Source organism: Mus pahari, chromosome 14 (genome assembly GCF_900095145.1).
Source record: "Mus pahari chromosome 14, PAHARI_EIJ_v1.1, whole genome shotgun sequence".
NCBI classification, from domain to species: domain Eukaryota; kingdom Metazoa; phylum Chordata; class Mammalia; order Rodentia; family Muridae; genus Mus; species Mus pahari.
In genome coordinates, this window is record NC_034603.1 from 84,877,923 (window position 1) to 84,898,672 (window position 20,750).

The following is a 20,750-nucleotide window of genomic DNA, read 5'->3' on the forward strand; positions in this document are numbered from 1 at the left end:
TGAATAGAAACAATAGATACCTATTTCCACGATTGCAGAATTGTTTGTTTGTTTGTTTTTTAAGTTTTATTTATTTATTATATGTAAGTACACTGTAGCTGTCTTCAGACACTCCAGAAGAAGGTGTCAGATCTTGTTAAGGATGGTTGTGAGCCACCATGTGGTTGCTGGGATTTGAACTCCGGACCTTCAGAAGAGCAGTCGGGTGCTCTTACCCACTGAGCTATCTCTCCAGCCCCTTGTTTGGGGTTTTTTGCTTGTCAATAGATGTGTATCCTAAGTTGGTTGACTGATTTGAGGCAATCTTACTAGGTAGCCCTGGCTCGTCTGGAACTTTGTAGATTGAGTTGATCTCAAACTCACAGAGATCCTCCTGCCTCTGCTTCCCAAGAACTGGTATTAAAGGTGAAGCCAAGACCTAAAAGAAAGACAAGCATTTTTCAGGAGTCCACATTTGAGTTGCATTTTCACCTGTGAAGAGACTTGGATTTAGATGCCTTTGCGTCTGGATGGAAGGTAGGGTTGATTGAGGAAGTTTGGATCGGTACAGCTGGAGTTAGAAAGGAAAACATTGCACACACATCCTGTACCTCTGTAAGAGAAAGAAGTAGGGATAACAGTAGGTCCTGTTTCCCCGCCCCTCATGTATTCTGGTGACACTGGTTTCCGTCTCAGGACTGGTGAGTCTGACAAGTTCCTCACTGTTCTCTTCTAGCTTCCAAATCTATGCAAGAAGGCTGGGGCAGTGGTGCGGATGAAATGAACCTGGGCACCAGCCAGTGGGAGGATGAGGACGGGGACATGTGGAACAACGCTGCCTCCCAAGAAAGCAGCTCATCCTGCAGCTCCTGGGGCAATGCCTCAAAAAAAGGACTTCAGAAGGTAGGTGCTGCTGGAGAGACCCGGAGGCCGGGTTCCTGTCCTGCAGTCTAGGCAGGTCTGGTCATTGCTGGGAAGACAGAACTCACTCTAGGTAGTCTTGGGACCCTAATCTCTCTGTATATCGGCAAAATCAAAACTGTTTTCAGGGCTGGGCATGGTGGTGCATGCGGTTAATCCCAGCACTCAGGGTACAAAGGTCGGCAGATCTCTTGAGTTCAAAGGTGAGTTTTAGGGCGGCAGGGTCTACACAGAGAAACCCTGTCTTGAAAAAAACAAAAATAGAAAGCTGTTTTGAAATATTGATAGAATACATATTGGTGCAGCACTGCTGGTGGCTGAGCACATTTATAATTCTTTGGGACCTTGTCATCAACATGAGAATGATTAGGCTTCAGTGCAGCAGCCAGTTAGAATCCATCTGCACATCCTCACATGAGGAACCAAACACTTGCCTTGTACTCAATGGGAATGTCAACAAATAAGAAAGACAAAGTACAAAACAGCATTCCTGGCCCAGCCCAGCAGTCCAGGAATGGAAGGAAAGGGAGGTGTAGCTGTGTGTATACATGTAGCAGCTTCTATATGCTGTCCTAAACCTTCTGTTCTCTGGAAATATAGATAATAATCCTCAAAGAGAGCCTTCCTGGAAGAGATCAGGGTCTAGACAGCATTGAGGACTTTTTACTTTATTTCTTTTGTAATTTAGAATTATTAATTTATTGATATTTAGAAAATGGTATTGAAACTCATTCATTAAGAAACAAACAGGGCTGATGAGATGGCTCAGTGGGTAAGAGCACCCGACTGCTCTTCCAAAGGTTCGGAGTTCAAATCCCAGCAACCACATGGTGGCTCACAACCATCTGTAACAAGATCTGACTCCCTCTTCTGAAGTGTCTGAAGACAGCTACAGTGTACTTACATATAATAAATAAATAAATCTTTAAAAAAAAAGAAAAGAAACAAACAGAGCCGGGCGTGGTGGCACACGCCTTTAATCCCAGCACTCCGCAGGCAGAGGCAGGCAGATTTCTGAGTTCGAGGCCAGCCTGGTCTACAAAGTGAGTTCCAGGAGAGCCAGGGCTACACAGAGAAACCCTGTCTTGGGAAACCAAAAAAAAAAAAGCCTGTCTATTGATAAGGAGTAGAAAGTAGAAATGATTACAGACGTGAAGAGAAGTCGTCTTACAGTACCGTGTGCTCTGCTGTGGAGGAGGGTGCCATGCACACCTGCAACCCCAGCACTTGGGCAGTGAAGACAAGGAGGATCAGGAGTCAAGGGCACCCTCAGCCACACAGCAAGTTTAAAACCAGCCTGGGCTACATGAGACCCTGTCTCAAAAGGAAGAAAGGGAGGAAGACCGAAGGGAGGGAAAACACGCACATTGCAGCTATGCTTTGGGAGAGGGCTGGGTTTAGTTTGGTTTTGTTGACTGATAGAGAGAATACTCAGACACCCTTCCACCCTGTGTGCCTGGTTCTCAGGCTCCTGTGCCCTGCCCCTGGGCTGCCCTTTCTCTGTGGTCGGCCTCTCTCCTCCTTTCCTCTAACATCTCTGTTCATGTTCCTTGCCTCTGACCTGAGTGAGGGCCAGGCTATGGATAAAGATTGTTAAGATCACCAGGCTGTTGTTCCTCTCTTATGTCGCTTTCCCCCATTTTGTCATTGTTGAGAATAAATCATATATGAACGTAAAAACCATGAAATGTTTAGAAAACTTGACAGTGTGCAGAGCTTCCAAGACATTCCTGTGACCACTGGGAATAGTCTACTTTTATAAGAAGAGAAGTAATTACCCTGTTTTTTGTGAATCCCTAAATGACAGACATAAACCAGTCTTAAGATGCACCGTGCCGTTTCCACAGTGTTAACCACAAGATGATGTGGGCTCTGAAGATGAGCACAGTTCAGTGTTAACTCCCAGCCTCTGGAGCCGAAGTCGCTGTGTCTGGGTGACCCCGCTGTTGTGGCCGGGGCTTGTTTTGTTTTATTTGGGTTTTGGTTTTGTCGTTTTGTTTTTTGTTTGTTTTGGTTTTTTTGAAATAAGGTTTCTCTGCATAGCCCCAGCTGTCTTGGAACTTGCTCTATTAACTAGTATTAACCATGCTGGCCTCGAAACTCACTTGCTGGGTTTAAAGGCGTGTGCCACCACCACCCAGGTGTTGTCACACATTTCTGAAACACATTAAAAGTAACTCCTGGCCTTTTCCTTTGCCCACTCTGTTCCAGGGCATGAAGACGCCTGGCAAGCAGGATGAGGCCTGGATCATGAGCCGGCTGATCAAACAACTCACAGACATGGGCTTCCCGGTAACTGACATCCTGATGCTCCTGCCCCGAGACTCCAGTGGACAGCCTGCAAGCATTCCCTAGCCAGTCTCTTGTTTGTGATGAGGCAGAGATGCTCTGTGGATGGTGTCACTATCCAATTAGCTGTTTCGTTCCTTTGGCCTGGGCCATAAACAAAGAATTGCTCAGTTTCCATCAAGAATGCCTCTTCCTAAATAGAAGACAATGTATGATATGTAATTTCCCTAGACATAGACAATTTCATATTTTCTGTGATTTATAATCACAAGTGAGTTTCATTCCTTACGTAGTAAGTGAAAAGACACAGCAGGAAGTTGAGTACAATTAAACACCAACCTCCCCATGGCAGTCTAACAAATCATCCTCATTCCTGTGTCCCGAAGAAGCACCTCAGTCTTTCCAGTGCCTAGGTCAGGTGACAGTGGGCCAGAAAACAGACTAGTGCCTATGTCCCACATGCAAGCCCTTAATGGCTTCCTGCCAAGTCATTGTCCCAATGTGCATCTGTTACCCAGCCACTGTGTGTGTACCTGAGAGGAGTCCAGAACAGCCTCGTGCCTTACACTGATGCTATATAAATGAGCAGGCCACTGCCCTGTGGTGCAGCCTCTCTCTAAATGGTCCAGAAAACATTGTGATGGGCATCCCAGCATGCCCCTCCCCAGCCCCAGCAAATTTGGTTTTCTTTTTTCGTTTAAGGATTGCTTCAAACATTTTAAAATTATTCTTTAATTTATATACATGTGTGTAAGCCTATCTGCAGTTATGAACCTACAAAGACTAGAAGTGAATGTGTGATCCCCTGGGACTAGAGTTACTGATGGTTATGAGCCACCTTGTGGGTGTTGGAAACTGAACCAGAGTCCTCCGCAAGAGCAGTAAGCTCTCTTAACCTCTAAGCCATCTCTCCAGCCCTTATTTTTATATTCCAATTCATTAATTTGTTTATGTGTGTAGTATTTTGTCTGCTTTATGCCTGTATCACACATGCTGCGTACCTGAAGCCAGACGAAGACATTGGATCTCCTACAGTTAGAGTTACAGAATTACAGACTATTGTGAACTACCTTGTGGGGCTCGGAATCTAACCCAGATCCCCTGAAAGAAAATCTTGTACTCTTCATATGTATATATGTGTGCCTGGGTATGAGTGTGGTTCCTGCAGAGGCCAGAAAAAAAAAAGAGCATCAGATCTCTTGTGTGCCACCAAGTATGACACTGAATTATGGTCCTTTGCAAGAACTGTATGTTATATTAACTGTTGAACCATCTCTCCAGTCCCTAGCAGACAACTTTTGATTTTCTTCAGGAATTGGTCTGTTCTGATTAAAAAAACAGTTACCAGTGTAAATCTGACCTGATTGCTTTTTTGTTTCTTGGCCAAAAGTTTGGTTGCTAGAGACTGGGGTTGATGACTTACAAAAGTTGACGTTACATACCTCCTGGCACTCAGAGTAACAGATAAAATGGGGACCTGCATGTGAAGAGCCCAGAGCTCTGACGGTCTGCTGCACTGTCATTGTGTAGTGCAGCGCAGAGACAGTGTAGGTGTCCTTACAAACTTCCTACAGCCTCACTGTGTAAAGATGGATTGGCTTATCTATATGTATGTGTGTGAGTACATTGTTGCTCTCTTGAGACACACCAGAACAGGGCATCAAAATCCATTACAGACGGATGTGAGCCACCATGTGATTGCTGGGAATTGAACTCAGGACCTCTGAAAGAGCAGTCAGTGCTCTTAACCGCTGAGCCATCTCTCCAGCCAGCATATTTTTATTTCTGATGTTAAATACAAGTTTTCTTTCTATGCTTTTGAGACAAGATCTCACTGTATAACCCAGACTGGCCTCAAATGCATAGAAATCTGTCTGTTGAGATTAAAGGTGTGAGCTATAATGTCCAGCCAACCATAAGTTCTTGACTCTCCATTCTCTAGATTCAGTATAGTTAGTTTTAGCTACAAGTGTTTTCTATTACAAGACACCTCTATAGCACTCAGGAGGCAGAGGTAGAGTGTACATATAGATGCACCATCATACTTGTCTTTAAGAATAAAAAAGATGCTGTCTCTGATCTCAACAAAAGAAAAGAACATTTCCAATTCTAAAAACTAGTGCCAGTCGCTGAGATGTTCGGGAGTTATTCTCGCCTGTGTGCTTTGCTAACAAGAGTTCTGCTTCTCCCCCACTAGAGAGAGCCAGCTGAAGAGGCCTTGAAGAGCAACAGTATGAACCTTGACCAGGCCATGAGTAAGTGACAGGGCATCTGTTCCCAGGTGCCTCTTGGGAGGTTTTGCTTTGTAGAACCATTTGCTTATAGTCATCGTTAAACCTGACTAGTTGGGTTTGTCGAATCCAGGCTCAGGGGAAGAACAAATATAGATCCCCCAATCATATGGCAGGGGCCTCTCCTGGGATAGCCCCACGAAGGCTCCCACAAGACAGTTAGCCACACAGACTCTTATGTATGTTAGTGCTTCGGAATACTTTATTTGCATGTTTTTATAATAAAATGTGAGTTAATGAGGATATAATGTCTCCCGACCCTGGGTAATATGGTTGTAATTCTTTTTTTACCCAGACTGCCAGCTGTACTATCCATTTTGCATATTTTTATGGTGTATATGCATGATGTGGGGGGGACACATGTGTGTGAAGTGGGGGGCATGTGTGTGAAGTGGGGGACACACATGCAGTGGTACAAGTATGTGAAGTGTGTGTGATACATGTGTTTGGGTCAGAGAACAACTTCTATGGAGTCAGTTCTCTACAGCTTTCCCATTGGCTTCTGGGGATCCAAGTCAGGTCAGCAGGCTTGAGTAGTAAGCGCCTCTACTGCTTAGCCACACTGCCAGTTGACTACACAGACCTGTTGGTTGACCTATCGGTAGCTATAGGCATGCTGTGGATGCCAACCTCAGCGCCTCCTGAGGAGCCTCACCAGAGAAATTCCTTCTCCTCCTTCATTTCTCTGCTGCGATTTGTTAACACCCGAACTATAAGCCACAGTGCTACAGCTCATGCCTGAAAGAAAATGACCTGGCACATGCAATTTCTCTGCAAGGCACAGCTAGCTTTCTTGTGTTAGGAATACCACATAGCACTACATTAGGGAGCATTCCAAGATCAACAGAAGACACACAGGTATGAACAATGTAGCAGCAAATGCACCACAGACACTCTTCAATACAAGGTCCAGTAAGAGTGTAGAGCACTCCCTTGTAAGACCTGAACTGGACACTTCAGCCAATTTAGGTTTCCTCTAACCTCCAGTGTCCACAAATGACTATAAGCATGCTACAGTGAGTGGCTGCAGACCCATGAATGATGAGACAGGCGGTAGAAACCAAAGCATGCTGTGTATACTGTAAGGCAGAGAAACCATGCAAGTGGAAGCAGTGACACCCAAACGCAATGTAAGAGGCCAAAAGCTTGCCCACTGCAGGCAGTGACCATGGCGGAGGTAGTGGTCTCCGGTTACATCAGTTGGAAAACCCCTGAGATGGCGGCTTGCAGGAAGGAAGCAAGTCCATGAAGACCTAGGAGAAGAGGAAGTTCATCCCGAGAGAGAAGATAATGATGAGCTTCCCAAGGGTTGGCAAGAGCGTGGGATAATGATGAGCTTCCCAAGGGTTGGCAAGAGCGTGGGGCCAGAGTGGCCAGGAGCAGGGCGAGCAGGTCCAATCACGAGTGTGCAGGGTGATCCTGTGCTCATTCTCAATATTGATCTCCATGTTGTAACCCAGGTGCTCTGCTGGAAAAGAAGGTGGACATGGACAAACGTGGACTGGGAATGACCGACTACAATGGAATGGTCACCAAGCCCCTTGGCTGCCGCCCACCAATCTCCAAAGAGTCTTCCATGGACCGCCCCACCTTCCTTGACAAGGTATGGATCTAGGCAGCTGTCTTAGTTCTGCCTTCAACAAGAAGTCTTTATCTGAGCTGTGTCCTTAATGCAAGTCAGATGGAAAGTTAGGACATTTAAGTGGCTTTTGCCTCAATTTCCCTAACACGTAAGAATGTATGACTCAGAGGTACTATTGCATTACACATGAATCCGTAAGGAGTGGAAAATGCTGGGATTGAAACTGACTCTCCTTGTTAGTCTATGAACCTGACAGTTCTCTGTTGAGTCATGCAGTAGGCCAGGGTCATCTCATTTTTCTGTCTCACTTGAAATGTTCAGTTCTGATTGGGGATAGCAGGTGTGACCTTAGAAAAGGACTGGGAGGCAGGACAGTTGTGGCATAGGCCTTTAATCCCAGCACTTGGGAGGCAGAGGCAGGGGGATCTCTCTGAGTTCAGAACAGCCAAGGCTACACAGAGAAACCCTATCTCAGAAGAAAAACAAAACAGACTAAGAAAAGGAGTGGAAGGGTAGGTCACTGTGTCCAGCTGGTCCTTGCCTGTGGCCACGTTTAGTACCCATGGGACTCGCCCTACACGTTCCAAATCCAGTCAAAACTCTGTCCCCCTTTAGTGTTTCTTGGGAGGGTGTCCCTTCTTCTGAGTGGTATGACTCCAAAGGAGAGAACGTCACATTAAATTCAATTTCAATATTGAACTCTGAAACTAAAACTGCAGCAAGAAAAGACAAATCTAGAAAAGACAAAGAAGTGAGGGTTGGTGGCAATAACCTGTAATCCCAGCTTCCTCAGAGACTGAACAAGACCCTGCCTCCAAGGAAAGGGAACTTCTGGGGATGTTAGCTTGGTAGAGCCCTTGCCTTACATACACTGGATCCAAGATTACATCTAAGTTCTGTTCCCAGAAGGGCCCTTGACACCCTGACAGGACTTGATAGTCCTGGAGTCTCTTCATATTCCACACTGACAGATGAGCTGTGGCATGCATGGTCAGAAGCACTTTATACTAAAACAAATTTGTCTGAAATTCCAAATTATTGGCTGGCTTCATATTCCTTATTCTCCTGCAAATCTGGAGTTCAGAGGTTGCAGTTGTACACCACTGTGTCTATGTCTATCTGTGGAATCTGGAAGTATAATTGGGCCCTAAGCTCCTTCATTAAGGTGTGGAGTAATCTGCAGGTAGCTGTGCTGCCAGCTGAGATGTTAGATTTGCAGAGCTTGGCAGTTAGGGGACCTTAGTAGACCTGGAGTCGATAGCATTTCTATTCATGCCGCTCTGAGTAAGCCAATGCTGCGCGAGGTGGAGACTGCCCTCGGAGTCTGCAGGTCAGACTTGTCGCTGTCTGTCCCTTCCCACCAGTAGCCAGGCGGGGCAGTGGGGTGGGAAGAGTGCTAGAAGCTGTGGTGTGTGCTTGTCAGGCTCCGTTTTAACAAAGCAGCGTGGTAATCCTCTCTCTCTCTCTCTTCTCTCCTCCTCCTGTTGCCCATGTCCTCCGTTCCCTCATCATCCACACATTTTTTTATCGTTCAATTCTTTATCCATCCACCCCACACCCCACCCCACTATTTCCATGGGAAACTGTTTGGTGCTCTGCGTGCTGGCGGGCACCGCACACAGCTCACCCTTTCTTTCTCCAATCAGGATGGCGGCCTCGTGGAAGAGCCCACGACTTCACCGTTTTTGCCTTCCCCAAGCCTGAAGCTCCCCCTTTCCAACAGTGCACTCCCCAATCAGGCCCTGGGTGGGATTGCCTCAGGGCTGGGCATGCAAAACTTGAACTCTTCTAGACAGGTAAGGCTGTTGGGAAAGAGCAGGGAGTGGTCTACATTCCTTCTCCTGATTTTTCTAACCTAGTAGAGGAAAAAAATATTGTTTTCAGTTGATACTTTGATCTTAAGATATGGGGAAATACGTAAAGCTCTCGGGACACCCTTTGGGGTGCTCAAAAGAGCTCCACATGGAATGACGGTTCTAGAAATGTAGGAATGTTTCAAGGTTGTTTTTATGCTGAACTAAAATGTATTTGAGCTCCTCTCGGCACTCCAAACTCCAAGTCATTGACGCTTGTTACAGTGCTGATCTGCTACCAAGTGCTCAGCACGGGGGCCTGGGCTTCCCTCTCCAGAAATGGAGGGGACTTCTGTGAAATTTTGCAGAGCCTGTCATGCTCTGTGTAAGAGGTCCCCAGAAAGAGACTGAGAGGCCTGAGTACCTGTGGCCACTGCAGATTATCATGGACCTGTTGGCCCTTAGCAGATCCTTGGTCATGTTTAGTGGGAAGATTGAACCCTAGAAACCCACAGTCTATTGGGCACCAGCAGGCATAGCAGGCTCTCCTGTCAGTGCCTCTCAGTCAGCTTTTCAAAAACCACCCATCCTACTCCAACTGGCGACTAGTTGGCTCATGCCCCAGTGTAGAGAACACACTCGAGTGTGTGTGTATGTGGGACACCAGGCTAACTGTCTGACTTTGCTGACTGGCTCAGTTGAGGGTTTGTTGAAGTAGCTGCTGTGTGTCTCATGACACTGTGAGTTTTCTGTTTACCAGGGTTCTCTCTGCACGCAGCCTTTAGGGAGCGAAGGCTCAGACTCTTCTTTTATCACCATTATTTTTGAATCATTCTTAATTATCTCTTTAACTGTGACAGCCATGTTTGGGGACACTTTAAAATGCAGTCCTGTGTGTATCGTGTGATTTAAAATTATAAGCAGTTCCCTAAGCTGGTTCTTCATCCTCCATAACCTTAGGGACCAGGTTGAAGGGACAGGAAACAAAAGAAACATTCACATTCTTGGTGGGAAACTTATCACTCAGCCCTTCCCAGCCTGCTTCCCCACCTTTTAACAGCTGTCCTGTCTTCTGCAGATCCCGAGTGGCAATCTGGGTGTGTTTGGCAATAGCGGAGCAGCACAAGCCAGGACCATGCAGCAGCCGCCAGTGCAGCCTCTTAATTCCTCCCAGCCCAGCCTCCGCGCTCAAGTGCCTCAGTTTCTATCCCCTCAGGTCCGACCAATAAGCTTTGCTCACTGTGCTTGGGACGGTTTGGATCTGGATCTGGCTGCATCCTGGAACTTACTGTGATGAACCTGACAGTAGTATCCTGGGTTATTTGGAATGAAAACAAGCAGATTGCTATCAAGAAGGTTACCAGGACACCCCAGACAAGGGGTGTTTCAGTGAGATAGCAGTTGAAGTTATATAAGAGAATGTGCGTGCACAGAGCCTGGTGACAGTGTGTGAGTGTGTGTGCGCAAAGCCTGATGATGGTGTGTAAGAATGTGTGTGTGCACAGAGCCTGGTGATGGTATGAGTGTGTGTGTGTGTGTGTGTGTACAGAGCCTGGTGATGGTATGAGTGTGTGTGTGTGTGTGTACAGAGCCTGGTGACAGTGTGTGAGGTGTGTGTGTGTGTGTGTGTGTGCACGCGCGCGCAACGACAGGCTGAGCTCTGTGAGTTTGAGGCTAACCTGGTCTACAGAGGAGTTCCAGGACAGCCAGGACTACACAGAGAAACCCTGTGGTGGGAGAGTGTGATTGTGTGCTACAGATAAGAGATTACATTTTGTATGCACTAGCTGATCGTTGTCAGATGGTATTGGTGGGGAGGTTGTAGTGTTTGCTTATTGTTTTCATGGTGTGTGTCCTAGTTAGGGTTGTTACTACTGTGATAAAACACAGGACCAAAGCAAGTTGGGGAGGAGAGCTCTGCTGTGCTTGGCTTCTGCTTGTGCAGCACTGTTGATCACTGAATAAAAGCAGGGCCGAGCCCTGGAGGCAGGAGCTGATGCAGAGACCATGGAGGGGGCCACTTACCAGGCTTGCTCCAGCTTGCCAGATCCACCTGCTCACCCAGGACCACATGAAATGGGTTGGGCCCTCCCTCCCCCATCAATCACTAATTTAGAAAACACCCTCCAGGCTTGCCTACAGCCAGTGTTAGGGAGGCATATTCTCTACTAGGTCTCCCTCCTCTCTGATGGCTCAACTAGCCAGCACCGACCGTGTGCTTCTCTCTCTCTCTCTCTCTCTCTCTCTCTCTCTCCACATTTTATTTTCCGTTTGTTTTTTTTTCCCATTTTTTTTCTATGTAGACCAGGCTGACGAGAGATTCATATGTAATCATATATATTTATATATTTTTAGACAAAAATATAATTACATTATCCGCCCTTCCCTGTCCTCCCTCCAAATCTTCCTTTGTACCCCTTCTTGCTCTCATCCCAGTGTATGGTCTATTGAAGCAAAAAGATCTCTATGAATTCAAGGACAACCAGGGATACACAGCAAGGGCAAGGTCCTGCTTAAATACACACACAATTTGTGGCCTCTTTTTCTTTAATTGGTGGTGGTGTTGTGTATGTGCATACGCATGTGCATGTGCATTCCTTTTTTTTTTAAAAAAAAAAAGATTTATTTATTTATTATATGTAAGTACACTGTAGCTGTCTTCAGACACTCCAGAAGAGGGCGTCAGATCTTGTTATGGATGGTTATGAGCCACCATGTGGTTGCTGGGATTTGAACTCTGGACCTTCAGAAGAGCGGTCGGGTGCTCTTACCCACTGAGCCATCTCACCAGCCCCTGCATGTGCATTCCTAAATATATAAATATGGCTGCTTGTTTCTATAACATTTCTTGTGGATGTTTTCAGGGCTGACAGTTTGGAATTGGATAACCAACTGGTGTGTTTTCTCTCTCCCCCCCTTCTTTCTTTCTCTCTCTCTCTCTCTCTCTCTCTCTCTCTCTCTCTCCTCCCCCCCCCCCCCCGGCATTCCTTAGTTGTCCTTAGTTCTTTATCTCGGGTTGAGGCCTCATGAGCTTTGCCCTTACACATTAGCATACCTGTTGATCATACTTAGGCAGCCATGTTAGTGAGACTTCACATCCATGGTTCTCTGACATGCGAGGAAACCGTCTCATACTCACAGCAGGCTTCCTGCCTCTGACTCTTAACAACCTTCAGCCTTCTTCACGAATCCCTGAGCCTTAAGTACAAACTCCACAGCTCTGCATAGTGATCAGTTACACTTTTCTGTAATGGTCTCTTGTCGGAAGGAGAAGTTTCCTTGGTGGGGGGAGGACTACATGTATTTGGGGTGTAAGGACAAGTATTTATAGTTGGGGTATGCTGGTTTTGTAAAGTGGCAGTTGTAGGATCTCCTCTAAGATCCATGACTTCTAGTTCTGGGCAGTTGGCTAGTGTCCTGTACCAAGCAGGATCTTCCTCTTGCTGAATAGGCCTTAAGTCCAATTAGAGATTTCTTGGTTTCCAGCAAGGTATGTGTGCTACTAGTGTCCCCTTGAGGCTGTTGTGGCATGCTGAAGACTCAGAGCTTTAACGTCCAGCACAAGTAAAGAGGACTCTGTGGATTTGTATAGCACTAGGTCGGTCCTTTTTGTTTGTTTGCTTTTGTAAACATTAGCACTGTTTACTTTTAGAACAATAAATTTCGCTTTTGGCCTATTTTTAATTAATGACATTTATTTTTAATTTAATGACATTTTTTATCCCTCGTTAAGTATATTAGTAATCAGTTCATATTGATAACATCTTTGAACCTGAGGTAACTCACAACTCCAGTCAGTATATAATTATGGTATCTGCCAGGAAAGTGTGTCCTGAAGTCCCCACCTCTAGTAGCACCCAGCTGACAGAGACAACACTGTTTGTTATGAGACCTGTACTACCAACCTGATAGCTGGGATTTCTATAGAACGTTACTTGTAATCTGTGTTAAAAGAGATCATGCTAATCTCATCAGCTGCAACATTTAATTTAAAGTGCTGTGTCGTTTGTAGAAATGGATATTGTCCAAGTAGCTTACAGCTCTGAAGGCTGCAAGTGCAAGAGCGAGGATTGTGGAGGGCTTACTCACCCTAAATGGCCACTTTTGTGCATCCAGAGGGCTCAGCAAACCACAAACCTCCCTAGGCTTCATTGATGAGGGCACTGATCGCACTCAGGACAGAGCCCTAGGACCTAGTCACCTCCCAAAATTCCACCCCTTTAAATTTGTTAGCTTGGTGGTTAGTTAGTTTTATGTGTGTGAGGGTTTGCCAGCATGTGTGCATATGCACCACATGTGTGTACCTGATATACAAAGAGGTCAGAAGAGGAGATCTACAGCCTTGGAACTGGAGTTACTTACAGATGGTTGCAGGCTATTATGTGGGTACTGGGACTGAACCCAGGCCCTCTGCAGCAGCAAAGCTACTCTAAAGTCACTGAGCCGTCTCAGCCCCTGACGACCACATTGGAGAATGTTTCATTCATCCTAGGAGTTTGGGGGACATCTATTCTGTCCCTGAACACAGGAAGACAGTGTTGACATGACCAACTCTGTACAGTGAGTTGAGATGGCTAGGACTTGGAAGAGAAATAATTAAATGTATTAATGAGGATGTAGCAACTCCTATGGAGACGGGTTGGAGGCCTAGATAAAGATACCGCACCTTCCTCTACTGAGGCAGTAGTTTAATATCCCCTTGAGACCTTAAAGTTTCCCTTTGACAGAACATAAACTAACCTCTGATAGGAATAGCCTCAAGCCTTGGAAAGCAAATGTACAGCTAAAATATTTAGAGAAAGAAATCTTCTAGAAGCTGTCTTGGCATGGTGGTCCTTGCCTATAACCCCAGGATTCAAGAGGTAGAAACGAGCCGGGCGGTGGTGGTGCACGCCTTTAATCCCAGCACTTGGGAGGCAGAGGCAGGCGGATTTCTGAGTTTGAGGCCAGCCTGGTCTACAGAGTGAGTTCCAGGNTTCTGAGTTTGAGGCCAGCCTGGTCTACAGAGTGAGTTCCAGGATAGCCAGTGCTATTCAGAGAAACCCTGTCTCAAAAAAAAAAAAAAAAAAAAGAGAGAGGTAGAAACAAAAGGAGGAATTCTAGCCCATCCACTACATAGCCACCTTAAGGCTAGCCTGAAACTTACATGAGACCTTGTCTCAGGAAAGAAAGAAGAAAATTATCTATTTATCAAGACAGGGTTTCTCTGTAGCCCTGAATGTCTTGGAACTCACTCTGTAGACCAGGCTGGCCTCAAACTCACAGAGATCTGCCTACCTCTACCTCCCTAATACTAGGATTAAAGACATATGTTACCACACCCAGCTGAAAAAAAATACATTAGTTTAAAAATATTTTTGTATTCTGAACATGTTAACTACTAATGTTTAAATGTTCATAAAATGTTCTCGTGGCCCATCAAGTTCAGCTGTCAAACAAATGTAATTGTCAGTTAACCAGTTTGAACCCCAAAACAAAGCTACACAGAGAAGTAAATATTTCCATAGAGATGGTGGTTAATGATATATTTTCTATTAAACAGGTTCAAGCACAGCTTTTGCAGTTTGCAGCAAAAAACATTGGTCTCAGCCCTGCACTATTAACCTCGCCAATTAACCCTCAGCATATGACGATGTTGAACCAGCTCTATCAGCTGCAGCTGGTAAGTGGAGTGGACCCAGTTTAGAGATAAAGATCATGTCAGCAGACAGCAGCAGAAACTCCCTGACACACCCTGAGCTTGCTGTCACACTCTGTTCTGTGCCTGGTAGGAGTTAGGAAAGTTTTGCTCTAGGATATTGTTTGTACGCTTTGCAAATGTCTTAGCCCCTTCCTGTTCATGGTCTCGCAGATCTCTAACCTGCCTGTCCCATGGATCTCTCAGAGTTGCTCTTCTGAGTCGCAGAACACAAAAACCATATGAGTGGATATTTCCTCACTCATCCCAAGGATGGTAAACACAGGCACCATCCCGGGATGGATCATAGAGAAGAGACTTTGTTGCTATTCCTGGAACAACTGCTGGGGCCTCAGTCCAGAGCAACTAGTAAGACCCAAGAGTCCCTGAAGGTTGTGTTAGACACACATGAGTTCTTCATTTTAAGTAGTCTTCTTGATTTTATTATTAAATGGCAACCATTGTTTCCCTGGTCACAGAGTGACTTTATCTCTACTAGTGCACCAAAGGTGCTCATGTCTTCTCCAATATCTACTGATCTACTTAGAAGTCTTTCCTTGGAAGTCTGTTGCCTGGAAAATGAGTCTTGAAGGAAGCAAAGGAAATTAGGAAGGCCAGTCAGGAGGTACAGGGGACAGAAGGCTAACCGAAGACCTTTGCATCTGAGAGCAGATGGCCCCAAGTCGGTCACTTTTCTAACCACATGTCTAGGAAATGCAAGGCTCTAACATTTCCATAGGTAGCAGGGAAGCAGGACAAAGGCAAGTATCCCAGAGATGTGTGTGTCCTTGCTGTCCTCAAGGGCACAGACCTCTGGACTTAGGCAGCATGTGGCCTCCCCATCAAGCTATTTCTATATTCCTGACTCGGGAGTCCTATGCCTGTCAGCATGCAGGGAGGCCTCCCTGACCAACCTGGACACTCAGGAAGCCATGTTGCTTCCTGGACTTAGGACAGTCGCTGGAGGCAAGTTCATCCAGGACAGGAAGGGTGTTGGAGGCTGCACAGCTTGTGTCTGGGTGATCCTGCAGAGCCTGCTGCACCACTGTCACTAGCCAGAGCTGGGGAGGGAGGGCAGCTGACATACAGTGTGTGCTCCAGCAGGCATTCTTTGTGGTGTAATGGAGAAAACGGCTGCCTTGTACCTAATGTGCTCCACTCATGAACTGTTCTTCCAGAAAAATAGAGAAGTAAAGTTTGTTACTTGCTACAGAATGTTTATATCAAATGGGCACAGACAACAGGCAAATGCAACCGGGCTCTGCCTGAATCTTGATTGGAGTCTAGTGACTCTATCTGAGTTAGAGGAGTGCGGGTGGCAACTGCACATGGTGCTCTTCTCAGCAACTGTTCACTGCGCATCTGACCTCACGGAGAGGCTCTTTGAACCCAAGGTTGTTGCATTTGGAAGTAACTACAGGAGTTCTCCTGTCAAGAAGTTTCCCAAAATATGTGTTGCACAGAAAATTAATCAATATTCAGCCAACATTTTGAAATAATCAAATTAAAAGACTTTGTACATCAGCACACAGAGCACAGAGCTCATTTCACAGTTTGCCCAGGAGACATCAACCAGACAGACGTCCTCCCCGTGCTTCAGGTCTGGTTCATGTGTTTATTGGATAGAGCATTACAGTGTTTGCCACATTGTATAGCCAGCCTAGCCTTTAGTCTAGATCATCCTAAAATATTTTTTTCTATTTTCTGAATGTTGAAAAGATTGAATCACTTGTTTTGACAGCTTTCTTATGGTATTCCAACTTTTCTATCAACAGGCATACCAACGTTTACAAATCCAGCAGCAGATGTTACAGGCCCAGCGGAATGTTTCCGGACCCATGAGGCAACAGGAGCAGCAAGTTAGTGTCCTTTAGACTGACTTTTGCCATTAGCTCTACTTTTAGTAGAGGAGGCCCCAGTGGATCAGCCCTTAGCTTGGTGGTGGCTTTACTCTGGTTGGACTCCCTATGTGGAAAGTCCCAGGGCTAGGTTTGGGACAGGGCTGGCCCAGCTGGTCAAGGCTGAGGTATGAGCATTCTCAGTCTGTAGATGAGCTGTGTGCTCAGCCTCAACCCTGCCTAACATGCGCGGGTGGGTGTGTGTCTCCACCTGCCAGGTTGCGCGCACAATCACTAATCTGCAGCAGCAGATCCAGCAGCACCAGCGCCAGCTGGCCCAGGCCCTGCTTGTAAAGCAGCCTCCACCTCCGCCACCCCCGCCGCACCTGTCTCTGCACCCCTCTGCAGGCAAACCGGGCATGGATAGCTTCCCCCCTCACCCCCAGGCTCCCGGCCTTCCCGACCTGCAGACCAAAGAGCAGCAGTCTTCACCCAGCACCTTTGCTCCTTATCCTCTTGGTGAGTCTCCTGTGGGTTTCAGAGGCACCAAGTACCAGGGCCTCTGCTGCGCTGACCCAGCAGCTGGGCCGTGGGCGGATAGATGTGCAGTGCGAGAGCAGCTCTGCAGGCACAGGCAGAGAGTGGCCCTCTTGAGGCTTTGTCTTGAGGGAACAGCACTGCCTTCAGCATAGCACAAGCTTCACAGGTACCACAGATAGTACCTGGGAAGTCCTAGTGGTGGCCTACTGGGAGCAGTACTTACGAAAACCCGCTGTTGCAACAACATTCAGTTCATTCTGGTTCACCATCTTTACTGTTTTTATTTGGGGTGTGGGGAGGTTAGACACCACCTCGAAGTACAGCCCAGGATAACAAAAGCTCTCGGCAACTCTCCTGTTCTCCCTCTCAAGTATTAAAAGTACAGGTCTCTACTGTTCTTGTTTATCCTCTGTCCTCCAGCCTCAGCTAGAGAGAGGCATTTGTCTCCTCTGGCCAGTGGTACTCTGACTGGTAATATAGACCCTCCGTAAGATTTGTGGCTGGCCTGTAGTCATATAGTACAGGTATGTGATAACCGCCCAGCACACAGAACCTATTCTGTCAGAACAAAATTGATGCTGGAAACTTTATGGTACCAGCTAGGGAGAGATGTCACCAGGAACTAGGAGAAGCATTCCAGGACTGTGTGCTGATAGCTGGCAGGATCTGTGGACATGAATAAATAGCATCAAAAATATACATCTCCAGGAGGGCAAAGGCCATCTAAACCCTCTTTAGAATAATGAAGCTGAAGACTATATATATATATATATATATATATATATATATATATATATATATTTAAGTTTCATGGTATCTTCCACTATTGTCCTGTCCATTATTGTCCCTTTACTGATAGAACCACAGTTGTCCCTAGGCAAAACCTAACTTAGGATTTAGACCGCCTCGAGCCCAGCTTCTCCGCACTACTGACTTGTACAGTGTGAGTGGTTGCTCTGCCTCAACTCTGCTGTATTTATAGAAATATTTATCACACAGAGTTCTTTTAAAAGTTACATGAAGCCAGGTAGTGGTGGCACATGTCTTTAATCCCTGCATCTTGGATGCAGAGGTGGGTGGATCCCTGTGAGTTCAGGACCAGCCTGGTCTACAGAGTGAGTTCTGGGACAGCCACAGCTACCCTGTGTTGAAAAGCAAACAAACAGACAAAAGCTCTCCAGAATGAAAGGTTTGCTGCCCCCACTGTGATAGGCTAAAAAGATAAATAAACCTGTGATCTCAGCATTAAGGAGCAGATGCAGGATTGCTGCCAGTACAAAATTAGCCTAGGCTGTATAGCAAATGCCAGACCAACCAGATCACATGCCAAGACCCTCTCTCAAAACAAAAAGGAAAAAATATATAAGGTTAAAATTTAGAATCCAGTTTACAGGGTACAGCAGAGAGAAGCCCCGGTGTGCTCAGGGTGGTCCCACAAGAGCACCTAGGATTGTTCTGACATCCAGCCCTTTTCACTGCCTTGTCTGGTGGATCTCTATGAGGAGATAGAGGCTAGAAAGCAGAGGCTATTGAGGGGACAGCCCAGGCAGATTTACACAGCTGTTGTGCTCACAGGTGTGGGAATGTGTGTAAACACTTGAAATGTTGAGCACTAGCGGAATGCATGCCCAGTGCCATGGCACACATCTGTAATCCCCGTACTCGGAGGAAGAGACAGGCAGAGCTCTGTGGGTTCCAGGGTGATGCATTCCAGCCTGATCTATGCAATGTGTTCTGGGATAGGCACATAGAGAGACTTTGTCTCAAAGGGAAAGGAGAAACAACAGCAGCTGGGGACAGAGAGCCTGCTTCCCTTGTGGCAGTGTTTACTCAGCCCAGTAGTGCCTGGTTTTGGCAGGGCAGAACCTGTTTCATTTGCTGTAGGACAGGCCCACTGGCTTCCTTGCCCTTGTCTGCATTTCTCGCCCCTATACCCCCATGAATATTTGGATGTTCGGCCCCTGCTCTAAAATTTAGACTAAAATGTTTGACTCTACTTGAGTGGTAGGGCTCCCTCTGCCATAACTTTGATTATGCAATGGGTTACCATGGTGTCCAGTGACCATGCAGGACTCACTGTCGGAGGGTGGTGGTGCTTGTGAACAAAATCTCAGTCACTCAGTGTTACCAGTGAATGAATTCTCAGGAGTCAGATGCTGGCTAATTTTATTTAATCCTCTTTACAGATTTCAAGCAGAAAGCTCTTAGCTTAAAGGTGTGTGCCGAGGCTGAGCCGCACCACAACTATCAACAGGTTGTTCAATTGACTGACACAACCTTGGGAGCCACAGTATGATAGAGTACCCTGCAGCATTTCCCCATTTTGTCTAAATAAAAAGGAGAGGTTTTAACGCTTTCCTTTTCTTTTCTTTTCTTTTCTTTTCTTTTTTTTTTTTTTTAGATTTATTTATTTTATATATGTGAGTACACTGTAGCTGTCTTCAGATACATAAGAAGAGGGCATCAGAACCCATTACAGATAGTTGTGAGCCACCATATGGTTGCTGGGAATTGAACTCAGGACCTCTGGAAGAACAGTCAGTGCTCTTAACCGCTGAGCCATCTCTCCCGCCCAGAGGTTTTAATTCTTAACACAGTAAAACTATTTACAATAATGAAGCTATTTCTGCCAAACTTTCCACAATGTTCAGCTTGCTTGTATTTTGTGGTGTTAGGAATAAGTATATTTGAGTTCAAAGTTGTGTAAAATATAACTGTCAGTCTCATATGAACTTAACAATTTGAATGTCCTGAGCAGTTTGTAGTCTTAGCCAACATCCCATACCGAATTTACTTAACTGCATAGTGAATTCCAGGCCAGTTAGGGTGACATACTGAGACCTTGTCTCAAAGTATAAAGCACTGTCTTGGGAAAAAGAAGCAAAAACCAAAGCCAAAGGCTAGCAAGGTGGTACATTCCTATAACTCCAGCACTCGGGATTCGGAAGCAGGCAGAACTCCTTGAGTTTTAGGCTATCTGGGGCTATATAGTGAGGTCTTGTCTCCAGAAAGCTCTAGGGGCAGGTGATGGGTTTTCCATGGAAGTCTGTGCCTGTGCCTGAGGTTGGAAGCTAAGGCTCCAAGAGGGCTTTCAGAGCAGAGTCTTTGAGGGAAGAGCCCATGCTAATGGTGTCTGTGCTTTTAGCTGGATTGAACCCGAACATGAATGTCAACAGCATAGACATGAGCGGTGGCTTGTCTGTGAAGGACCCGTCGCAGTCCCAGTCACGCCTGCCTCAGTGGACACATCCCAACTCCATGGGCAACTTGTCTAGTGCTGCTTCTCCCCTGGACCAGAATCCTAGCAAGCATGGTATGTATGCTCTTGCCAAATGCCCACCCACAGAAGGTTGCGCTTCACTTATTGACGGGGTATCCTGAAATATCACTTTTCTTTCTGTGCATTTCTATGAATGCAATTCCCAAAACAGAAAAGGAGTCTGCCAGTGCACAGCACCTTCCAGCTAACTATCAGATCTTAGCTCCAAACTCACAATCATTAAAAATGCCCCAGAGAACAAAACACCCATGGAAGGAGTTGCAGAGACAAAGTTTGGAGCTAAGACGAAAGGATGTACCATCCAGAAACTGCCCCACCCAGGGGTCCATCCCATAATCAGCCATCAAACGCAGACACTATTGCATACGCCAGCAAGGACCCTGATATAGCTGTCTCTTGTGAGGCTATGCCGGTGCCAAGCAAACACAGAAGTGGATGCTCACAGTCAGATATCAGATGGAACACAGGGCCCCCAATAGAGGAGCTAGAGAAAGGAGCTGAAGGGGTCTGCAACCCTATAGGTGGAACAACAATATGAACTAACCAGCACCCCCAGAGCT

The 20,750-nt window shown here is 46.2% G+C and overlaps 1 protein-coding gene across 3 annotated transcripts in view; it reads left to right on the forward strand.

Annotated features, from left to right (window-relative positions):
- The window catches only part of Tnrc6c (trinucleotide repeat containing adaptor 6C), a 109,968-nt gene that overhangs the window by 78,366 nt on the left and 10,852 nt on the right, over positions 1-20,750 (forward strand). The window contains exons 7-16 of one of the 3 annotated variants that reach the window (XM_029546409.1): positions 716-882; positions 3,112-3,192; positions 5,387-5,444; positions 6,941-7,083; positions 8,685-8,858; positions 9,934-10,071; positions 14,398-14,517; positions 16,308-16,391; positions 16,649-16,889; positions 20,056-20,223. In XM_029546409.1, the coding sequence (XP_029402269.1) occupies positions 716-882; positions 3,112-3,192; positions 5,387-5,444; positions 6,941-7,083; positions 8,685-8,858; positions 9,934-10,071; positions 14,398-14,517; positions 16,308-16,391; positions 16,649-16,889; positions 20,056-20,223 (1,374 nt within the window). The remainder of the gene's footprint in view (positions 1-715; positions 883-3,111; positions 3,193-5,386; positions 5,445-6,940; positions 7,084-8,684; positions 8,859-9,933; positions 10,072-14,397; positions 14,518-16,307; positions 16,392-16,648; positions 16,890-20,055; positions 20,224-20,750) is intronic. The other 2 variants (XM_021213924.2, XM_021213926.2) reach the window with 2 other exon arrangements.